The sequence below is a fragment of the Anguilla rostrata genome, chromosome 4 (genome assembly GCF_018555375.3).
Source record: "Anguilla rostrata isolate EN2019 chromosome 4, ASM1855537v3, whole genome shotgun sequence".
NCBI lineage: Eukaryota > Metazoa > Chordata > Actinopteri > Anguilliformes > Anguillidae > Anguilla > Anguilla rostrata.
Window position 1 is genome coordinate 23,506,282 of NC_057936.1, and position 22,065 is coordinate 23,528,346.

At 41.0% G+C, this 22,065-nt stretch overlaps 1 protein-coding gene across 3 annotated transcripts in view; it reads left to right on the forward strand.

Annotated features, from left to right (window-relative positions):
• kcnn1b (potassium intermediate/small conductance calcium-activated channel, subfamily N, member 1b) overlaps positions 1-22,065 on the forward strand; it is a 63,168-nt gene that overhangs the window by 18,228 nt on the left and 22,875 nt on the right. For all 3 annotated transcript variants that reach the window (XM_064331568.1, XM_064331569.1, XM_064331571.1), the window contains exons 2-4: positions 13,106-13,555; positions 17,447-17,542; positions 18,355-18,773. In XM_064331568.1, coding sequence (XP_064187638.1) covers positions 13,106-13,555; positions 17,447-17,542; positions 18,355-18,773 — 965 coding nt within the window. The remainder of the gene's footprint in view (positions 1-13,105; positions 13,556-17,446; positions 17,543-18,354; positions 18,774-22,065) is intronic.

Consider the following 22,065-nt stretch of genomic DNA (forward strand, 5'->3'; position numbering starts at 1 on the left):
AACCTATTTTTCAGGGTGTATTTTTAAACACGTTCTCTCGATTTTAAACAAGATCTCTTGAGAGAAGCTCTCAGAATGTTGCAGAATCTAAGCACTTTATGTTTGCTTCTTGTTTCTGCTGTAAATGTGCCACCCTTAGCTCCATCACAACGAGGGGTTATGATGGGTATCTGATACACTAAGCTATTTAATACAGCAAACAAATTAACAAGAAATGGCCTCCTCTCGTGACAAAATTCCCTTGCTGAACATCGCAGAAGGACTCTCGTGACCTTTGACCCATAACACAGTGTGTAGGTGAGACACAGAGTTCAGTGTGATGTGGAACAGCGCAATTCTGGGGAGGAAGGACTGAACACGAGGCTCCGTTAGAGATGCTTGATGTTGGAATGTTCAGCGCAATTCTGGGGAGGAAGGACTGAACACGAGGCTCCGTTAGAGATGCTTGATGTTGGAATGTTCAGCGCAATGCTGGGGAGGAAGGACAGAACACAAGGCTCCGTTAGAGATGCTTGATGTTGGAATGTTCAGCGCAATGCTGGGGAGGAAGGACTGAACACGAGGCTCCGTTAGAGATGCTTGATGTTGGAATGTTCAGCGCAATGCTGGGGAGGAAGGACAGAACACAAGGCTCCGTTAGAGATGCTTGACGTCGGCGTGTTTTTGTGGAGGTGTGAGGGGACTGGGGCCTGCCTCAGGCTGGCATGCTGCCTGGCCACAGTCACAACTATCATCTAACCCAGGAGCAGCAATTCACAATTACACAGAGGAAAGTGTGGGCAATTGGTATCCTGGTATTACATCACAAATCACGAGATTAATTAAAGTGTAGGACTTTGGGATTGGATTTATATATGCCTGAGAGCTTAATAAAAGGTGCAAATTGTTAGTGGTATCATTATTTCTTTTTATCAAGGGAGCCAAGCACCTATGGTGTAATGGCTGTAAAAACCAAAAGTTGTCTGAGAAGCTCACTAAATTTGGCAGGTTTGTAGAAGTAAATACATCTTCGATATGAGTATGGAGTATCCACTGGTTTCATTTGTTGACACCACAATTCATTCAATATTTCAGGCAGATTTTGCTATTACAAATACATTTCCAATAAATCAGTAATAAACTGCAAAGCTGATGTTTACAATATCATTATTGTACTTTGCTCTTCCATACTGTATTTTCCACATTTTTGAAAAACATACATTCATGAGTGTTATTAAGCTTTACACTTAAATTCAGATTTTAATTTAAGTTTACAGCTTAATAAACATTTGCAAAAACACATTTCCCTCACTGGTATCATTCTACTGTAGTGACTGACTATATAGTCCTGTTCTGTCCAGCAGGCCATTACATGGGTAAAAATGGAGACAGGCTTTGTGTTGATTCAATTACTCTTATTCATCTGTACCAAATTATTCCTTTCTGAGTGAATTTGTTTGCATTTTGCCAGTCAGTCAGATCCCAGGCAAGGTTACAAGCAAAGAGGCTGTTATAATGATATTTGGATGTCCAATATGGCAAAATAGAAGCCCGCTCATCTGTGACAACTTTTCATAAATGAGAGATCTAAGCTGGCTGATATATTTAACTTTTCCCGAAGCCCCATGGATAGCACAGCTTAGTCATATTTCCCTTTTAGGACAGATTTTAAGGCTCATAAATTATGTCATGTTTTGATTCTTCTGGTTTCGCTCAGGGCGGAAAATAACCAGTGTTTATCAGTGCAGTCACAGGTACTGCTAGTGCCAGTCACTCAGAGGACACAAAGGTGTACCTCAGTGTGCCCGGTGTGAGATTTTGGGTGAATATCCTCATTTGTAACCGGTTTCAACAGGAATGACAAGACACAACAAAATTGCAGCAGCAGGTTCACATAACATGCAAACTGCTTCATTTCTGTTCAGTGTCAGATTTTGTGAATTGTGTGATTTTGTAAGAATAAGAAAAAGGGTATAAGAAATATATGCACAATATACAAAATGTGTGGGTATAAGTAACGATATTACCACTACAGCCAGTCAGTCTTCAGATATTGTTGAAAGCCCATGAATCCTACAAATTATTTCTTTGGATTACATGAAACTTAATATTGTAAAGGGCTAAGGGAAGTACCCAATCAGCACATGAAACCCAATCAGCTCATAAATAGGGCATATGCTTGACATATTCCAAAAATAACAACATACATTTATAAAATATTTACTCAGTAATAAACTTAAGCTGTTTGTGTTATTCAAGATTGAACAAATTTGCAATTAATAACAAGTAAGGCTCTTTTAAAATTCTAAATGCAATGCGATTAAACTGTAATAAAAACTGTATGTACTTTGCTGTCATCATATGTGTTATTACTCTGTTTTTAAATCACTATGATTTGTATGCAGAAGTAGCTTGAGCATCAATTCCCTGCCTTTCTTTAATTCTGGATGTATATCCAGCTTTGTCTGTTGCAGCAAAGTTCAGAAGCAGAAGTGAGAACTGAATACCTGCCATAGGAGGTACTTGTAGCCTGATGGCTGCTGTTTGAAACCTGCAGCAAACTTATCCCTGTTACAATGGTGCCAGCGACTTAAATAATGAAACTGAAACGTATCTGTTGGCAGAGGATGCTGCGGGGGTTTAGATTGGGAAAACATAGCGGAATTAAGAATCTGAGTGAGCATGTGAACTTTGTTACTGAAGGGTGTGCCATGACTCATGACCTCGGGCTTGAATAAAAGTTTGATTAGTTCAGCTGGCTGGGGAACCTGGATCTTTAATCCAGGCAGCTAATCCTATATATTGTTGTAGCATGTGGATTGTTATTGGTCATTATGAAATCATGAGGCTACTAGTTCATAACCTACTGTGGGGTATTCATTGGTGGTGTATTGAAGTTGGATGACAATTCGAGAAATATGTGAAACTTCATTTTTTTTGTGTGGACTTTGCCTCTGTAGTTGATCATTCGGTTGCATTTTTTATTGTTTGGCTAATCACAATATGTTTTATGGCTTTGTGTTATTCTCAGTATATTTAAGTACAATCATTATAACATCAAATGTTGGTATGTACGATATGTATTTTAATGATGATTTAAATAATAATAATAACAATGATAATAGTAGTAGTAGTCGTCATTGTACTCGTAGTAGTAGCAATAGTAGAACGTATATCAGCATTTATTTAGATATTTAATAGCATTAGATTACTGTAGAGCCATTTTTATTTGAAAGTAAATGTTAAATTTGTTCCATTATGTTCATAGCTGAGTTGAATACTCAAATCCATTACGTTATTGTGGTTTACTGTAGGTATTTCAGGGTCAGTCATAGATACAAGCAAGACAAGCAACAACAAACAAGCGACCCATGTACACAAGCACCCAGGTACAGGCTAAAGGAGTAAGTTGTTAAAAAGCCAAAACAGAGTGTTCACTGGTGTTCAGGTGCAGGGTATTTCATTCCAACGCTGAGAGCTGAAATTGAGAATGAGTTGGTCGTTGCCTGAGGACAGTGGAAGTAACGGACAGAAAGATCTAAGCTATAACAGTAAAGGGACACTGGGGACATGTGCATGTGTAACTGGCCAGAGCACTATCGAGATGGGTAGGGTTTTATTTTGTAGGGCAGCCCCCACCTCAATACGCAATAGCAAGGCCTTTGGGCTGGAGGTGACTGAGTTCAGTCCTCCATCACAATGGCTGTGCAACTCGGCTGGTGTACAGTAACATAAAAATGAAGCCATGGCTGAATGCAAGTGTTCCGGAACAAGTGTGTGCATACCTGCACCCAACTGAAAGGACAGAGAATTCTGCAGGGATGAAACGGCCTTACAACTGAGTTTAAATGTTCCAAACTGGGCACTCAAGAATTTAAAAAAATAATGAAATTAGAGCGTGGAGGGCGTGGGTGCAGAGAATGATGAAAAGACAAATCTGGCATGAGCGTTATGGATGATTCAGGGGTGTTGAATTGCCGTGACATGCTGGTCAGTGAAGATCGGGTTTCAGTATTCCGAACGGGAAGACAGCAGAGTCTGGGCTATCAAACAAGAAGATGAGGTGTTAAGGAACAGGTGGAATCATACTTTTGGATGTGAGACAGAAAGAACTGCAAGGCTGGAGTAAATGACACACTGTTCCAGGAGATGATGAGAGAAATGTCAAGTATAACTCCCAGGTTTTTTTTTTTTTTTTTTTGGTCTGGAAGGGGATTTTTTGTGGTATAAAAATGTTAAGGTCCTAAAGAGAATGGATTTAGCCAGGAAATACAGCATTTCAGACATGATGAAATATAGTTTGGGATGGTAGGTATCCACCCAGTGAGACATTTCATCTGTGCTTCAGGAGGATAAAAAAGTCAATTAATAATATGCATATCAGTAGTATTATACCTTATGTGTGGCCCGAGGCATTTGCTGCAGATGTATTAAGCCATGGTCTGAACCTTTAAAATAAATCTTTAAAAAAGAGGGAGGGAAGCAGAGCTCATAACACCCCAGGAGACATAGCAGCAAAAGCCAGCCTGGAGAGGACCCAACTCTGGGATCTACTTTGACAAACCTAGCAGTGAGCATGGACAGATAGACCTTGTGATCCCCTATCCCAAAACCTACAGAGAGCCAATAGGATTACTACAGAGGAAAATTAAGGCTATTTGTGTAAAGGGTAGGCAATTAACCCATTAGAGAGCCATCTCTCATTCACCAGGTTAGGTGCCAAGTCTAGTTGTGAAATCCAAAATATAGTTTAGCAATGTTATAGAAGAGAACTTCTAATGAACAGCCAGCATTTGAAAGGTAGATGAAAGAGGGCAGGTGGTAGAAAAAGAATATAAGAAGTCAATAGTTTTTATCCTTAAAGATGAAAGATGTTTTTGTCATCACCTTTCCTCCCATATTTACCTGTTGACTTTATTGCATTTCATTCATCGCTCAGCCTTGTGTCTGTCAGTCAAGAGAAACAACCACTGTTAGTCCAGTCCACATAATATAATATAATACAATATAATATAATATAATATAATATAATATAATATAATATAATATAATATAATATAATATAATGTAATGTAATGTAATGTAATGTAATGTAATGTAATATAATATAATATAATATAACTGTTTTATTTTTTTCACCTTGGATATCACCATTTTTGGTAAAAGAATTCATTATCTGCTACCTTTGCTGCCCTTTCTGCCACAGTCTTTGATTAGCTCAAATGAGGAAATGTGAATTTCTATTGGGAGATGGCAATGATAACATTGAAGTAGCTCCTATTTTACAGAGAGGCTACCAGCACCATCATTTCTGCAGTGTTTTCCTTAACAAGTAGGAAACCAATTTTGATTGAAGTTGTATGTAAAGATGTAGCTTTGCTCTTAAAGAGATAGTTGCCTTAAAAGTGAATGAGTAGATCATGAGCATGGAATATAAGACCATAATCCTCAGGTACTGTTATCATTCTTGTATTCTCTTTGAATATGAAAGATGGTTATTAAACAAACTGTCTTCTTCCTTACCACAAAATTATCATTGGTTTAACAAATAAGTGATTTGATCTCCAAGATTCTCAAAGACCAGGGTGCATTATGCATGTGCACCATAATATTAAAATCTTTAGACTTTGGTAAGGATTATCATGAAAGAATGCTAAGTTCTGACATACAACTTCCACTCTTGGATCCACAAATAAACCATACTAGCAGTATTACAGATATTACATTACTTGCATTAACAGGGATCCAAGAACAGTTGGTGTTGCTATAACAAATATATCATTAAAATGATAAATATATCAGAGATTTACCTTACTGTAAATGTTCTTCTCTTTTACAATGCCCCATCCCTGAAATATAGTGCTGATCAAACACAAAGAGCTCTATTTTCCGGCTGGTACATGGAATGTTGTGAGCCATCTCACTGCTGAAGTGATATTTTTGTCATGGATTTTGATGCGGCTGAATTGTTTGGTAATTTTGTGACTCACCATGGGCCAAAATGTGAGGAGATGTTTATCAGTCTAAACTGGACAGCACATTGCAATTTTAGTGCAGCTCATTGCAATTTTCATGTCAGTCTAGTCTACGACTGGCACCCTTACCACCCTCCTCCTCAGACCCGGTCTACGGCACAAATCACAGCCCAGTATATGGAGAACTGATTCCCATGCAATATGTGCAAGATCGTAGTATATCGCCAAAAGCCAATCCTTTTTTCGTGGATTGTATGCTGTCCAATTTCACTTTGATACAAATCATAGAAGCAGGAAATTGTCATAATAAATGTAATACGTAATAAATGTAAATATCAACATAAAATAAATTAAAAAAACATTAGTGTTAAACAAGTAATAATCATTACAAAGACCATGAAAATTGTCAGCGTGCAGCTGTTAAAGGCAATGAAAAGAGGTCATTTTTTGGCTATGAATGAATTTAGCTTCAATACACCTGCCAATAATATATTCTGCATAATCCAGCACATTTTCCAATTGCGCCGTGCACTGTGCGCTGTTCTTTGCTCACCTCTGGTCACGAAAATACCGACATTCAATAGCCACGCCCAGTGTGCCCAAGCATAGCGCCATTGATTGTACCCCTGCCCTGTGACATTGATTCCAGAAAATAGAGCCCTCAGTGATGTTGTTAATTTCCTTTTTTCAAACATTCCTTAAAACTCATTAGTCAATTGCAAATATCTCATTTGTTACATAGGTTCTTCTCCTCGATTGGACTACCTTTTTTCAAAAAAGATGATCCCCATTAGGCCAGACTTGGTAGCCATTTTGCGACAGGGCCCCATTCATTGTTGCCTGCAGCTGTATTCAATGTTCTGATTGTTACACTTGCTGAGAATTTACACGTGCTGAGATATAGGTTTAGGAAAGCCTGAATATTTGGCTGTAGGTTCATAATTTCAGATTAGGCTATTTTTCACTCAGAAATGCAGCTTGCACGCTTGTTTGTTGATCTACTGGTACTGAATGGGTAGAATATCTTTTTTTTAGCAGTGTTTTTAGGGGAAGAAAGGAGAGCAGACTTGATTATTTTAACCAATTATATTTATGTGTGTGTGTGTGTGTGAGTGTGTGTATAAAACAACAATGACCAATATGTAGTACATGAAACCACTCTTAGCTGTGTTACTGTTTATGCAGTGCAGTATATATATAGCCTGTTGGAGTGATAATTTGAGGTGAAGCCAAGGGCTGACTAACCATCCTGTATTGCTGCATCCCTTGGGGTGTGAGATGCATGTTTCCCTGTTACAGGCAGCAACAATGTGAAAGGCAGTTGCAGGAGTATCAGCAGCCTTATGTAGCCTTACTGTCTGTGTTTGGGTGGCTATTGTATGGGTGGAATAACAGTAGTTTTATCTTTGTTTATTGTGTCCATTTCCCTTGAATTTTTCACATCACTCTCTTTCAGAGTTTAACTGCAGTATGCCTCCTTCATTTTGCTTGCATTGCATTTCACTCTGTCATTGTTTTCTGTCATTTTAAAAAATGGAAACAATTTACATGGAGCGTGTCTGAAAACTGCAGTAATTATGTGAACACATAGCTTTAGGATAGCATAGTGACTACTACCCATTTTTAATAGTATAGATCAAATACCTCTTTTTTAATTTGGAAAATCCCAGTTATTGCGAAAATAGAAAATTGTGATATGCACAGTATACATCTGAAATGATTAGTATCAAACACCATATCTTAATATCTCAAACAAAACATTGGCAAAGATATTACATTTTCAGAACGTACTGTGTATTTGTTGATTTGTTGGTGAACTATAATCTAATAGAGACTACTACAAACTAGACAAGAGTTGTATAGCGTTTCTTACACTGCTCCAGTTTCTGGTGAAATGTCTTTAGGTTAAAATACAAAGTGCTGCTCACTGTTTATTGCTTACCACACAGTCAATATACAGTGCAGTCTGTATTTTAACAGTGACACAATTTTGTTGTTTTTGCTCTGTACTACAGCATAATTAATTTAAAGTGAAACAATGGATATGAGGTTCAACAATGCTTAAAGTGCAGACCGTCAGCTTCAATTTGTGGGTATTTACATCCATATTGGATTAACCATATTGGAGGTGCAGCCCTTTTTATACATTTTGGGGGACCAAAAGTAATTGGACAATTGGCTGCTCAGCTGTTTCTTAGCCAGCTGTGTGTTGTTTTGTCATTAGTTCATGCACAAGAAAGCCAACAAAAGTTTTACAGTTCATCCTAGGTGTGGAATTTGCATTTGAAATCCATTGCTGATGTCTCTTAACATAAGGACAAAATAAGTGTCAATGCCAGATAATCAGGTCATTAAGGGGTGGACAAATCAGAATAAATCAATCAGAGGCATAACCAATCATTAAGTGTGTCAAAATCAGCTGTTTGGTACATTGCAATAGCAAGCAACCTGGTAGCCCATGAAAGACCACTGTAATGGAGGACCAAAGAATACTTTGAATTGTGAAGAAAAAACCCTTTTCAACTGTTGAACAGATGAAGAACACTTTCCAGGATGTAGGCATAGATGTCAAAGCATCCATATTGGGTGATCCATGCAGGAATTACAGGCATTTTAATATGTAACCCCCCCCCCCCCCTCCTCATTTTAAGGGAGCAAAAGTAATAGTTCATATAATTTAAGATAAAGTATCATATTTAGGACTTCCTGAAGTCTGTGACCCTTAAACATCACCTGATGCTGGGTATCTTTCTTGGTGATGCTCTGCCAGGCCTGTACTGCAGTTCTTGTTTTGGATGTAAATACTCTGAAATTAAAGCTGACAATCTGCACTTCGAACTCATATTTATTTTTTCATTTAAAATGTAATGTGCTAGAGATCCAAAACACCAAAAAATGTGCTACAGTCTAAATATGGACTTTACTGTATACAATCTAATACGTTATTGCGTAAACATCTGAAAATCACAGAAGTATTGTGTCCAGGGTACAAAAATAGCAGGGTAAAGCAGAAAACAAAATGGTTAGTCATTTTATTGATTTCCTTATCTATTGATGACTTGCCAGTTTGTCACCAAAAAATTTTTGTCTTATCATAATATAGGTTCAAAACGCAACACACCCACAGGGTTGCAAGTTCTGTCAATTTATAGTTATTTAACAATGAAAGCCACTGATGTGTGAGGACTGACTAACTTTTTTTGTACTGTATGTATAGTCTATAGTATCTTTAATATCTGTGAACACAACCATGGCTCAAAGGTCTGGTTTTGTTGTCCATATTGCTATCCTTTAGTTATAGTAAATGGACTGGTAAATGGACTGCATTTATATAGCGCTTTTATCCAAAGCACTTTAAATTGATGCCTCTCCATTCACCCATTCACATACACACTCACACACCAACGGTGAAGGGCTACCATGCAAGGTACCAATCAGCTCGTTGGGAGCAATTAGGGGTTAGGTGTCTTGCTCAGGGACACTTCGACATGCCCAGGGTGGGGGATCGAACTGGCAACCCTCCGACTGCCAGACAACTGATCTTACCTCCTGAGCTTACCTCCCTAGTTATCGTCAATATAGTTATCTTTGTTATCCTATACAGTATACTTATCCTTCTGTCATTTGTTCAGTTGTTGGGTACTAATCATTACGATAACTGGATTTTAAAAATCAATATTATATGAATTTTATGATTGTCAGTGTTATTACACTTGGCCAGCTATGTCTCCTGATTATGCTCTACTATTTATATTGTTGTATTGGTGAAGTGGCACTAATGCTTGCAAACATTTAATGTCTCCAGCCAGAAAAGCTTGCTAGCTAGCAAGCTTTGCCAGCACTAAAATGTGATTAAACTCCACCACTTTATGAGATTGAATCTACTACATGATTCCTGACTCAAATTGAGAAAATAAAGAACATAAGGAACACTTAAATTTACTTGTGAGTAAACGTGAAGGCCAATTTTAATTGATTCCATGCCCCTTCAGACAACTGAGATAGGTGAATCTGGTAAGCCTGTTGTATCATAAAACAGAAGGAATGTTGTCATGGATGCTGGGGGACCACACTGCATTAAGTCTTATTTCTCAGTTCTGGTGAGCAGGACCTCACTGTTGTCATAACTGCTGCAAATGAAAGTCTCAAAGATGTTTTGCTGCATTGTTCCCAAGACATAAAGTGCTAGATACCTGGTGAAATACATTATTGATGAGACACATTTCAGCATCCAATTTATGTAACATTATGTACCTAGCAAACATTATTAATATGTCATGCAGCAATACATGGACATTGACACCAGCCATCTAGAGTTAAAATACATTTGCTTGCTAGCTTGCTAATTAAAGGTGCAGTATGTAAGTTTGGAGCAATGAGTGAGAGTGCTAGATTTTGAAAAAATCATTTCACCCCATCCCACCCCCTCCCTCCAAAGCCCAGCCCTCCAGATGCTCCTGATCCTCCTGAGTACTGGAAAGAGGACAAGAGCGTTGAAAAATAAATTAGGCACAACAGTTCATTATGCCTCATTCACAGATAGAAAATAAGAACATATAACGTCATAATCAGGAATGTAAACAATGAACAAAGAATATAGTTTTTATTTTGTAAGAGACCCAGGCGAAGTTATGGGTGATACACTGGCCAAATAACATTACTCTACGCATCGGGAACAGGAGTGTGCAATGTTTTTTTTCTTCACTTTAGCAGCATAGGTAGCTATAAACATAGCTAGCTTGCTACAGATAAACTATAAGATAACACCTAACATACAGCATAGCTATGATATTTAAACAGTGTCCTAAATGCGTTAGCTAACTAGCTAACATTTTCTAGGTACTTCAGCTACACAGTTCGGGACGATAACAAATACCCACAGAAATACAACAAGCAAAATAATTACCTGTCTAGAATTTGACTGTGTGCCATCCCATATTGAGATGAACAGATTTCCTTCGGAAAAACATTTAATCAGGGCATATAATTTACTGTGGCATATTTACTGTTTATTTACTGTGTATTATGAGTTCTCATGTTATATGTAATGTAAGAAGTATGCTTCATGTCTGACCACTACGTAAACCTATTGCCATTGCTTTGCAGAACCTTAATAAGGTGTTAATTGTGTGCTCTATTGGGTAGAAGAGTTAGTCATGCCATACCCAAGGAGCAACTGCCCCTCCCATTCACTGTAGAGTCATGTATGGGGTTGTCAAATGCTAAAAGCTGTCGGAGCAAACTCAGAGAGACATGGTAATGTTCTGTATTAGGGATGCTATTTTCATAAGCAAGTGTCACCCACTTTTTCCATGCCAGTCTAAGAAGATTTCACAAGCTATTCTGAGAAATAAATATATGCTGAGGCTTATTGGGAGACAGAACCAGCTAAATCTATCAGGATATTACCTCTCCCAGCTCTCATGTCCCAAACAGTCTCATTACAACCTCTAGTGGCTTTGTTGTTCTGGGGCTGACTAAACTGAAAAAGAGAAACAGTATATAATGCAAGGCTAGAAGAACACGCATTCATGTAGCATGTGCGTTGCAGATTCATGAGTGATAAATGATAAGCACAGCTGCTTCAGCGAGTGAGGAAATGAATGCCTTCCTCAGATTCAGCTGTTGTTAATGCCTGTATAGGCTTCAGGCTGATCCGTACACAACAGCACACACACACACACACGCTCATCCACCCACAGACGCACACACACATGCTCATCCACCCACAGACGCACACACACATGCTCATCCACCCACAGACGCACACACACATGTACACATGCACAAACACTCACCTTCCCTCATGCAGATACATAGCTGCACACTTAATTTCTTTCTTTGGTAAGATGAAGGGAAGGATGTACATCCACTCTATGTGGTAATGCGAACGCACAAAATAATACATTATCCAGCTCCAAGATAAGTTGGCCATGCACAGAGATCATATTTTAAGGACATTGTGTTATGTGCATTATGAATTTTTAAGATACAGTATTTATTATGTAATTTAATACATTTTCTTAAATAAAGGCTGTAATCACATCTAGAATATATTTAGGGTTGCCAGTATTGGTTTTTGATTGACAGCTGTTTTTCAGCATGTTGTATATAATCAAGTAAAACAGAATCAGTTGAAACCAGAGAGGAAAAATAATTTTAATGAACAATATATATTTAACTCATGCAAAAAATAACTACAAACCATCAGTCATGTAACCTTACAAGACCATATTGTCATTTTGATCATGCTTTCATTCCTGTCACTGATATACCTTCGTGTACAGAGCTCAACTACAGGAATCTACATAATATGCACTTAAATTATAGCCTTCCCTTAAACAAGTTTGGATTTCTTGACTAACTTTGATTCAAAGAAGAGATTTAAATGACATAACTTTCTCTTTAATTTGCCAGGAAGAAAAGACATTGTCTCCTCCAGTACAGTGTTCTGGTCACTGTACTGTTGCGTTGGGTTTTTAAATTTGGTCCAGAGGGAGGACTCCCCCACCAACACCTCTGCCAATAGGAGCTCTCCTATCCACGTTTTATCTGAGCCCAACCTAACCTGCTTAGTTTCGACTATTAATCAAGGGCAGGGTACAGGGTAGCATGGCTGCTGGAATTAAGTGTTAAGTGCACATTATGGTAAAGGAGTTTGTGAAGACTGAGACTTCATTATCTCCTCTCTCCTTTCACACAATCTTTGTACATTTCATTAATGATGTATCCCGTATTATAAATGTGACATGCACATTTTGGTTGACTTAGGATGTATTATTCATCCTGTTGCTTCTGGGTGCTGTGTATTCCCCAGGACTCCTGTTGATGCACCTGTTTCTGCGTTGCCTGGTAATATGTCTTCAAGGAATTATGACCTGTTGTTTTAGCATACATCGGTACAAATTCCAAATAATTTCACACACAAGTTGAACGTGGCATGCGGATGGAATATATTTCTTTGTCCGTTGGAGTTGAATAAAACAGTAAAATGACCTTCAAGATTCCAAGTAAAACCGAATTTTGGTAAGCATACTGTCTCTGCACTTATTGTACGGTATATGTAGCAGCACATATCCGTAAACTGCAGGACAGTATCATAATAAACTGCAGCCCAAAATAACTGTAATCTTTTTTTTCCTGGTTCGTAGGTAAATGCTGAGCCCAAGAAGCTAAGCCATGCTGGATCCAAGCCCTCCCTCTCAGAGAGCAGTTACCCATTCCCTGAGATAGCCATGAACAGCTGCAAGTACAATGGGGGTGTGGTGAGACCCCTGGGCAGCCTGGGTGCGTCGCGGCGCAACCTTGCAGAGCTCGACTCAGAGACGCAGCCCCTCCAGACCCTGCACAGCTCCGGCCTGGAGGTGGTGGTCTCCAAGGGCAACGGCGAGGACCCCAGCAAGGCGTCCAGCGAAAGCCTGACCAGGGAGGGGAGCAACGCGCCGCAGAAGAAGAACAAGGACATCGGCTACAAGTTGGGCCATCGGAGGGCGCTCTTTGAGAAGCGGAAGCGATTAAGCGACTACGCCTTGATCTTTGGGATGTTCGGCATCGTTGTCATGGTGACCGAGACAGAGCTCTCCTGGGGGGTTTACACTAAGGTAAGAAATAAGTGCTGTTGATGGGACAGGTACTTCAGTGGAATGTTCATACTGCTGTAAGCTTTAGTGAAAATGGCTGAGACAGATAATAAGGCTTTGTGAATTTGCATGAATATTTTTTTATTCATACTACACTATTTTATTTAAATTACACGCAACAAAAAAAGGTAAAAATGTCATTCTTAATAGATCACATCTGATTAGTTGTATTCTGCAGATTCTGAAAACGCATTGCAAGAACATACCTAAAAAGATCCATTCTGTTTCAGAATATATTTACTTAAACCATTTTAGGCAGTCACGTTTGATTCTTTGCTGTAGTTATTCTATAGGGGACACTGATGGACCGATATATATATATATATATTTGAACAATGTTCTGAACATGAAAATTCATCTCACTGGTGATGGAAATGATCCAGTTTTATTCTCCTAAATCAAAGTAAATTGTTATTGATTAACAATTGTCAGGTGCTATAAGATGGCAGAGGTTCATATGGGATTCCACCAGCAAGGTGACTAGAGGAGAAATGCACTAATTCTTAAGGCATGGTTGGATGTCTTTCCTGACTGTGGAAATGGGTCACATTTGTAAATAATAAAACTGGGGACTCACCAAATCAAACCTGTTATTGCAGTGTGGAGTCCCCAGCTATTTAATCCAATCTTAAAGGCAAGGAATTTTAATAAAACAAAGCAGTGATGATTCTCCTCCATCTTTAATCAAAAGAATATTTGCCTCATTTGAGTTTTTTGTGCTTTCAATGGGGCTCAGAAACTAGACATTCTTATAAGCGGATTCTGTGACAGCCATTTCGAATGCTCCCAGATGGATTCATTGCTTTGCTTGTCATCATTTTACAGAATAAGAAACTTTTTTCTCAACGTGTGTGAGCAAAGTATGATATTGGGATGGGAAAATATCAAAATTGTTGTGAACATAGCCAGAACATATACTACATATATTTTGTGTTACACAACATCTTGGAAAGTGCATTATTTTTTAATCTCATGTATCATGATGCAGTGCCCCAGAACAAAAGCATTTTCCATAGTCATCACAGTTGTTTAAAGTTAAGACCTTTGCACACCTTATTATTGCAATGACAACAAAAATAGTAATAGTAATAATACCAATAATTGGAATCACCGTTTTTTACTAAATATTTCTCAGCCCCACTGTGAGCATCCAGCACGTGTACTGTAAATAGGCGGGCCTGGATTTGGGTTGTGAGGAATGTCCTCAGCAGGAGCCGGTTCCAGAGGCGACGTTGCGTATCTCCAGCTTCGTCCTTCGCTCCTTCGCAGGAGGGTTAATTTCCTTTCCTCGGCACAATAACGTTTCCCACCCCAGCGAGTATGGAGCGCATGCTGCTCGGCTGGCCTGGCTTCCTGCAGCTGGAGCTCTGCGGAGGCAATTACAGCCTCGTCTGGGACGTGTCAGCGTCGTGCCATCCAGCCTGCGCGCCACGCTCGCGTCCCCCCTCCCCCTTCCTGCTCGGTTACTCCGCTGCCATCGCGCTGCTAGGCCGGAGGCGAGTTCCGCCAAAAATTTCCACCCGGAGCAACGGCATTGCGAAGAGCTCATGTCGCGCGTCACACAATTAGATATAATTCTTATAAATATTCATGTATATGTATGACCTTTTATTCAGTCATCATATAAATATGTATAAGTGTAAAAAAGGTTATTTAAAGGGCAATTTAGATAAATGTATATGTGCCATTAAGCTTAGTTTTTCTCACGGCGATTTTAAAGACAGTTCAAGCCTGTCCTAATTTTAGACTGCAGAAGTCTATGCTTGCAAGCGGGGGTGGTGTACAGTGTCCTGCACTGGCCACACCAGCGAGGGACATTTTACCTATCAGGTTCTCAGTGTTGATGAACTTGTTAACTTCCTGTAAATAATTGAGTAAGGAAATAATTAAGAGCAAAGCCTCACCCCGCTCTTGCCCTTTACTTATAGGCTACCGGTAAAAGACAGTGATGGATTGCTTTACGCAAAGCCAGAGGAGAAGCAAACACTGATCATATTCACTTTATGGTATCACTATTCTATGCCATGTTTATAATGTACCATAACTGCTTTGCAGCTGCTGCTAAGCCCTTCTGCATATAGTATATCGATCAATACAGGAAGGCTGTTGTAAGTAAGTCTGAAAATAAATAATACTAATTTATGGGGCTGTCAGATAATAAAAATGGATGATGATGTATTCCTGATTTTGTTCACAGCAGAGGAACAGTAACAATGAGCCAGAAATTAAGCCGGGCGCATTGGTCAAACGATGCAAATGAGCGTTGCGAGTGTTGCACATGCCCGTCACAACGAGCACGCGCACAATTTTTGCAGCAGGAGAGGCTGCCCCCTTCCTCCTGCTGCCTCCGCATGCAGACCAGCCGCTCATTACTGTCTGGAGCACCTGTTTCGAAAGCCCCGGTGATCCATGGCCCATGCACCGCACCACACCGCACCGCTCGGCGTCTCCAATTCATCACGGGCGCAAACAGCGGCTCCCAGTAATGGAAATGAGAGGAGTTGAGACGGGTCCTGGGAGGGAGGCATTCGGAAGATGAATGTGGGTTTTTAAGGCATTAACAGGCTATGTCTTTTACAGGCTTTTCCCTCCCACTGCGCGAAGGCGTTTCTGCTCCTGCCTCTCCGTTCCATCCATTTTCCGGCTGCGGCCGGGACTCCGTTCCTCCCGCTCTTGCCGTTTGCCTCTCTGCCCAGCTCTCTCCAAATGTGCCCATCGAGCCCGCTGACCATCGAGTGGCCTCACAAATAACGAGCATACAGTAGCATCCAGTTCTGAGCCCTGTTTCAACCCACACGGTGACGTGAGGAGTGATACGCAGATAGCCACATCGTGTAGGACACTGGTGTCATAACCGAAACGACTGAGTTTGCATTGCTTTTTTAGCCAGTGCCATCTCAGACACCTGGGCACCATTGTGTGTTCACTGAAGCGGCTCTGTGTTTTACTCAAGGGCAATGCAGCAGTCTGCCTCTGCTACAAGGCCCCCAGCCAATGGAGGGCTCCGAGCGCCACAGCTATGCATAGGGCACAGCAATCTATGCCGTCCTTGCGGTTCACCAACCGGCACGCATTTTTCATCATTAGTATGAATCTCTGAGAAGGCCATTAAGTCCCCTCACGTAGCGCGGAGCCTCGTCTGAGATAAATTGACACGTTGCGAGGGGTGAGCGCGCGTTGTCCATGGGAGAAGAGCGGCGATGACAGGCTGCCTTCCAACAGCTGCTGCTCCCTCGCTCGACAGCGGTGCCGCGGTGATTTTCTCTCCCGGCTCGGCGGCTCCCCCCTGTTATTCATCCCAATTACATGTGTTTTCCCAGAGTAACCGGGTCCGCGGCGCTACAGTCAGACTTTGCTTTGACTGCTTTGTGTTGTTCCGTTTGTGCCCCTGAAGGAGCTCAGAGCTGTTCTCTCTCTGCCAGATTCTCACTGATTCACTAATGCCCCTCCTTCCCCTTCCCCCCTCCCCCCTCCCCTCGCCAAAGTGATCCTCACTGTTTAAGCACCATTTAGAGTGTGGAGCTGGCACAGTGTTGTTCTAGTGCATAATGAAGAACATGGGTTAACAGGACACCTGGTTTGACTGAGGTGTATAGTTACAAGCGAACAAGAGGGCATTGTGGGAGTAGGAGAAAAAGAACCCAGAAATATCCACTGCCTGTATGACTTTTAAGGTCACTCAAGCTGAATTTCTTCTCACAGTTTGTGTATGTAACCTCTTTTCATAAACTTCACAATTCAAAAAATTTATTGAAATTAACATTATAGAATGAATATAATAGTATTATGGCTGCTATCGCTCTTAATGTATAACTGTTAACCCCCCTTCTCTCTTTTGTTCTCGTGTTGCAGGAATCTTCATATTCATTTGCACTGAAATGCCTTATCAGCCTTTCCACTGTTATATTGCTTGGTCTCATTATAATGTACCATGCCCGGGAAATCCAGGTGAGTAGCTGCGTGGGAAGAGGAGTGTGGTTGTGTATGAGCATGTTGATTACCACCTCTGCACTTGTGTGGTGTGTGTGAGTGTGTGTGTATGTGCACGCGCATGTGTGCGTGTATGGTGTGTTTGATTGTGTGTAGAAAAACAAGTCTAACATCAAGCCAAGAATCAGCACAAACATTTATGAGCCATCAATTATGAAACCTGCGTCAGTTTAGAGTATGACCTCAATGTTCTTTCACAGCTTTAGCTACCTATAATGACAAAGAAGTGAGCACATCATTGATGATTTCTAAATGGGGAGAACAGTGAAAGTGTGATTTATGATCACATTAAACATAGAACTGTTAACTAATCAGCATGGATATCGGGTGGAGATCTTTCATGTGCAGTATTAGTCATGTGTAATTATATTAAAATTATCTTTTGAATTTTAAACTAATTAGTTAGGGTGCATTTAATAAAGATTAGATGTTAGATTTCTTCATTTCATTGCCTTTTGTGAGACTTTAACCGTAGCTATTCCATGTTTCAAGGCTATGCATGATGAGTGTGTGATTTCAGACCTTTCATTTCACTGGTTCTGAAAATGGACATTAAAATGTAATTCCTGTCCACATAGACATAAACAAGTATGATACAACATTGTCTTGTGTATGTTGGAGGAGCATACACAACTACTGCATTCGTAAGAGTAATCACATTTTCATCATTCAATCATTAAAATTAGTAAATAAGGATCAAATAGTCCTTTTCTTTCTTCTCCATCTCTTCTTCTTCCATACTGACGTGGGTTGCCTTTACCTGTTTACAGCTGTTCATGGTGGACAATGGGGCAGACGACTGGAGGATAGCCATGACATACGAAAGGATCTTCTTCATTGTGCTGGAGCTCTTGGTGTGCGCCATCCACCCCATCCCCGGCCAGTACGTGTTCACCTGGACAGCCCGGCTGGCCTTCACCTACACACCCTCGGTGGCCGACGCCGACGTGGACATCATCCTCTCCATCCCCATGTTCCTTCGCCTCTACCTGATCGGCCGCGTCATGCTCCTGCACAGCAAGCTCTTCACCGATGCCTCGTCGCGAAGCATCGGCGCCCTCAACAAGATCAACTTCAACACCCGCTTCGTCATGAAGACCCTCATGACCATCTGTCCCGGCACCGTGCTGCTGGTTTTCAGCATCTCCTCGTGGATCATCGCTGCGTGGACAGTGCGCGTCTGTGAGAGGTACGACTGGACCCCCCCACCCCCGTCCCAGGCTCACTCCACCACCCTTTACACACCCACCCCCACCAAACCATGAGGAGCACACTTTTGAAATCAAAGAATCCGGTTCCGGGTGGATCTGCAGGCTCTTACGTGTGTCCACGCCCATTTTGTAAGATGTTTAAACAGCCTTTATGTAATTCACGGATGTGCAATTGTTTGTTTGTGGAATGGTTTATTTGGTTGATTGCTGAGCTTGCCCCGGGATCTACTTTTGGTGAACTGAGTGCTGTATCTCAGGGGCCCAGAATAGGATTTTTTTCCTGAAAGTTTGTAAATAAGGAAGCAGGAAAAGCAGAGAGGGTATGAGTTGCAGCACACAGCTCTGAGAAGTGAACGTGCCTCCCTGTGGAGTCTTGCCCTGCCGTGGTTACGTTAGACTGCTCCGCTTTACTTTGTGCTTTCCTAGTCCTAGTTTCTCTTTCATCTTTTTTCTTAACTGTTTGAATCCCACTTTTATGAGAGCAGGAAGCATTTTCTATCCTGAGTCTTTTATATAAAGTGCCTGCTGGTTGGGCTTACCTGTGGTGGTAGATGTTATGTCTTATATGTGTTAGAAGGAGTCAGCACTGGACGATGGAAATCCCGAGCTGTCAGTTGATCGGTTCCCCCACGGCCTTGCTTTCACTTTGCACACAGCTAAGGCTTTTTGGGCTACCCTCCCCCCCCAGCGCTAACCCACTGTTAACTGCCTACCCCTCCCCCTTGCCCCTTCCACCTCCTACATGCCAGAGAGTGACTGTAGGTCTGAGAAGGGACTTTGACGTTTGACTCCACAGTATGAACAGCAGCAGGGAAAGCAATAAATCACATTTAGAACCAAGACTCTATCAAACCATCCACATTAAATACATACATTTGTTTACTGGTATGGATTACAGTCTTTGATTGGTCATCGCTGTAGCTGTTGTTCTTTGAGCTTAGAAGTTAGTCGTCTTGCTGCTGTACTTTCTGAAAGAAAATAAATCCACAAAGCTTTCTCAACAATATTAGCCATTAATATCAACAGTAAAAATACTTTGCTTGTGCAAACCATGTTCCATCTACTGTGTGGAGCAAATATTATAACCAAAGGGTATGACAAGGGAATAAGTTGAAAGAACAACAGCTTCCGGGTGGAGCTTTGGTTTGTGTTGGCACAGTCATTGATCTTCTTCTTAATCCTAATAAAAGAAACCACCGGTGACACAGTGCTCTGCATATGATGTCAGTGGCAGCATACTACATATGTCATTGGTCACACAGTGCACTGTACATAGTGCCAGGGTGGAGTAGTTAGTGGGAAGGTGGAACAAGGGTTGATTGTCATGTAGAGGAGTGGTATATTAAATAGAGAAGTTGGACAAGGGGATGGTCTGTCCATCCTGTGCTACTCACCACAGTCCAGTCAGCCGCAGTGCATGCTGGGAGGCTGCTCACCTCTTGGTGCATCTGGTGAATAAACTGTGTGTGTCTATAACTCACTGTTGTGCTTTCTATTTCCCCACTATGCTGCTCCATAGGGATACCATGTGAGTCCTTGTTCTCTAGCCGTGGAAAAGCAATCATTGTGCACCGAGCTGGCGCCACTGCTGCTCTGCGTGGGGCAGGGGGGGGCAAAGGGGAGCGGGTGGTGGAGGTTACTTTCTCAACCAAAACCGGTCAGGAAGGACACAAAAAAAATAATAAATCCATGAAACTAGGCTTCTTCCCCCAAAGCAGTGCATATATGGCACTATCCTGACTAAAAATGAGACAGGGCTGATTTCTATTCTTTTGTCAGGTGGAACCCAGGGAACACCCCAGATTTGAGAAGCACTTTGAAACATGTGTCTCTTTATCATCTGTTTTTTGGTGGAGGAGGGGAGGAGGGAGTTTGTGCTAAAATGGAGCAACTCCTTCAGATAACCTTCACAGACCACCCTTAGGACAAGTCTATTTTTTGTTATTATTCCTCATGAATTAATTAGAGATTAATGCGGTGCTCACTCTTTCATGATCCCCTTCAAATATTTGCCAAAGTAACAAAAGCTAATTGGGCTTTGCAGCTGTGCTATAGTTACCGTTTCTGGGCGGCCTCAACACTGAACTGAAATGCTTCATTGTTAAAATAGGTTTTAAATGATTTAGGACATATACATATAAATTCATAAGCATGAAAAGAAAAAACTATGTCAAGCCAATATTAATATACAGTATGTATATATATATATATATATATACATATATACATACATGTATGTATACATAATGTTCTACTACATTTTCTTCATCCACTCACATTGATTAGATTATTCATTAATTTATGTCATTTATGACATTAAAAGGCATACTTTAATAATATGAGACATCATATTTTAAACAAGATGAAATGTTCAAATGGTCTTTTCATGTAGATTTCATGCATAAACAGAGTGATCAAGAAATTAAGTGTCCATTCTAGCACAGTCTCCTCTGGAATTGGACAGCTGAGGTGCTGGGGAGAACCAACTGGGTGAGCTCTCTTGTTTCTCCGGTTTGGAGTTTTGTCAAATGGGTTGTGCTGTCACCCCTGGTAAACAATGAAACAGCATGGGGGTCTTCATGTTTACCTTTTCTCTCACATCTCTGCAAAGAGGCTCCGGTTTTCCAAAGTGCTCTCAACTTTTGGGTTTTTTTTGCGTACACACCTCACCTTTCGTGGTTCTACCGCACGCTCCCAGGCAAGCGGACGGTGTGAGATCGGACAAGGAGTCTCTCTGGGACCCTATTCGGCAAGCGGGTGGGAAATAAAAGGCACGGTGGGGGGTCGGCAGGGGCCTGACGCTAGGCAGCCGCAGTCAGGGAACTGAAAAGTGAGAGTGAAACAGCAACACAGGTCACACAGTTTCCGTTTGCCCATCTTTATTTTGATGATATCTTTTTCCCCCCCCCAACCTCATGATTCATGCTGACTCCCTACTCTCCTCCTCTAACAAATATGGCATGGCGCTGCACCTTCCTTTACCTTACCTGGGCTTCCTTACCTTTCTTTACCCCATGTAGACCAGGCTTCAGATATACCTGCATGTCACAGTCCCCATAGGACAGCCTGAGGTTTCAGCTGCACAGTGCGTGAATTGAAACCACTAAGGACTCGTGAAACCTGAGACGACAACATGACACCATTATTTTTTTTTTGCCTTCTTGCGAAAAGCTTTTGCCAGGCACAAAGCTATGAGCTTCTCAGATGGGTTCAGGACTTGCTCTTGGGAGAGATTAATAGGATTGAATTGCAGACGATCAGCAAGCCTCC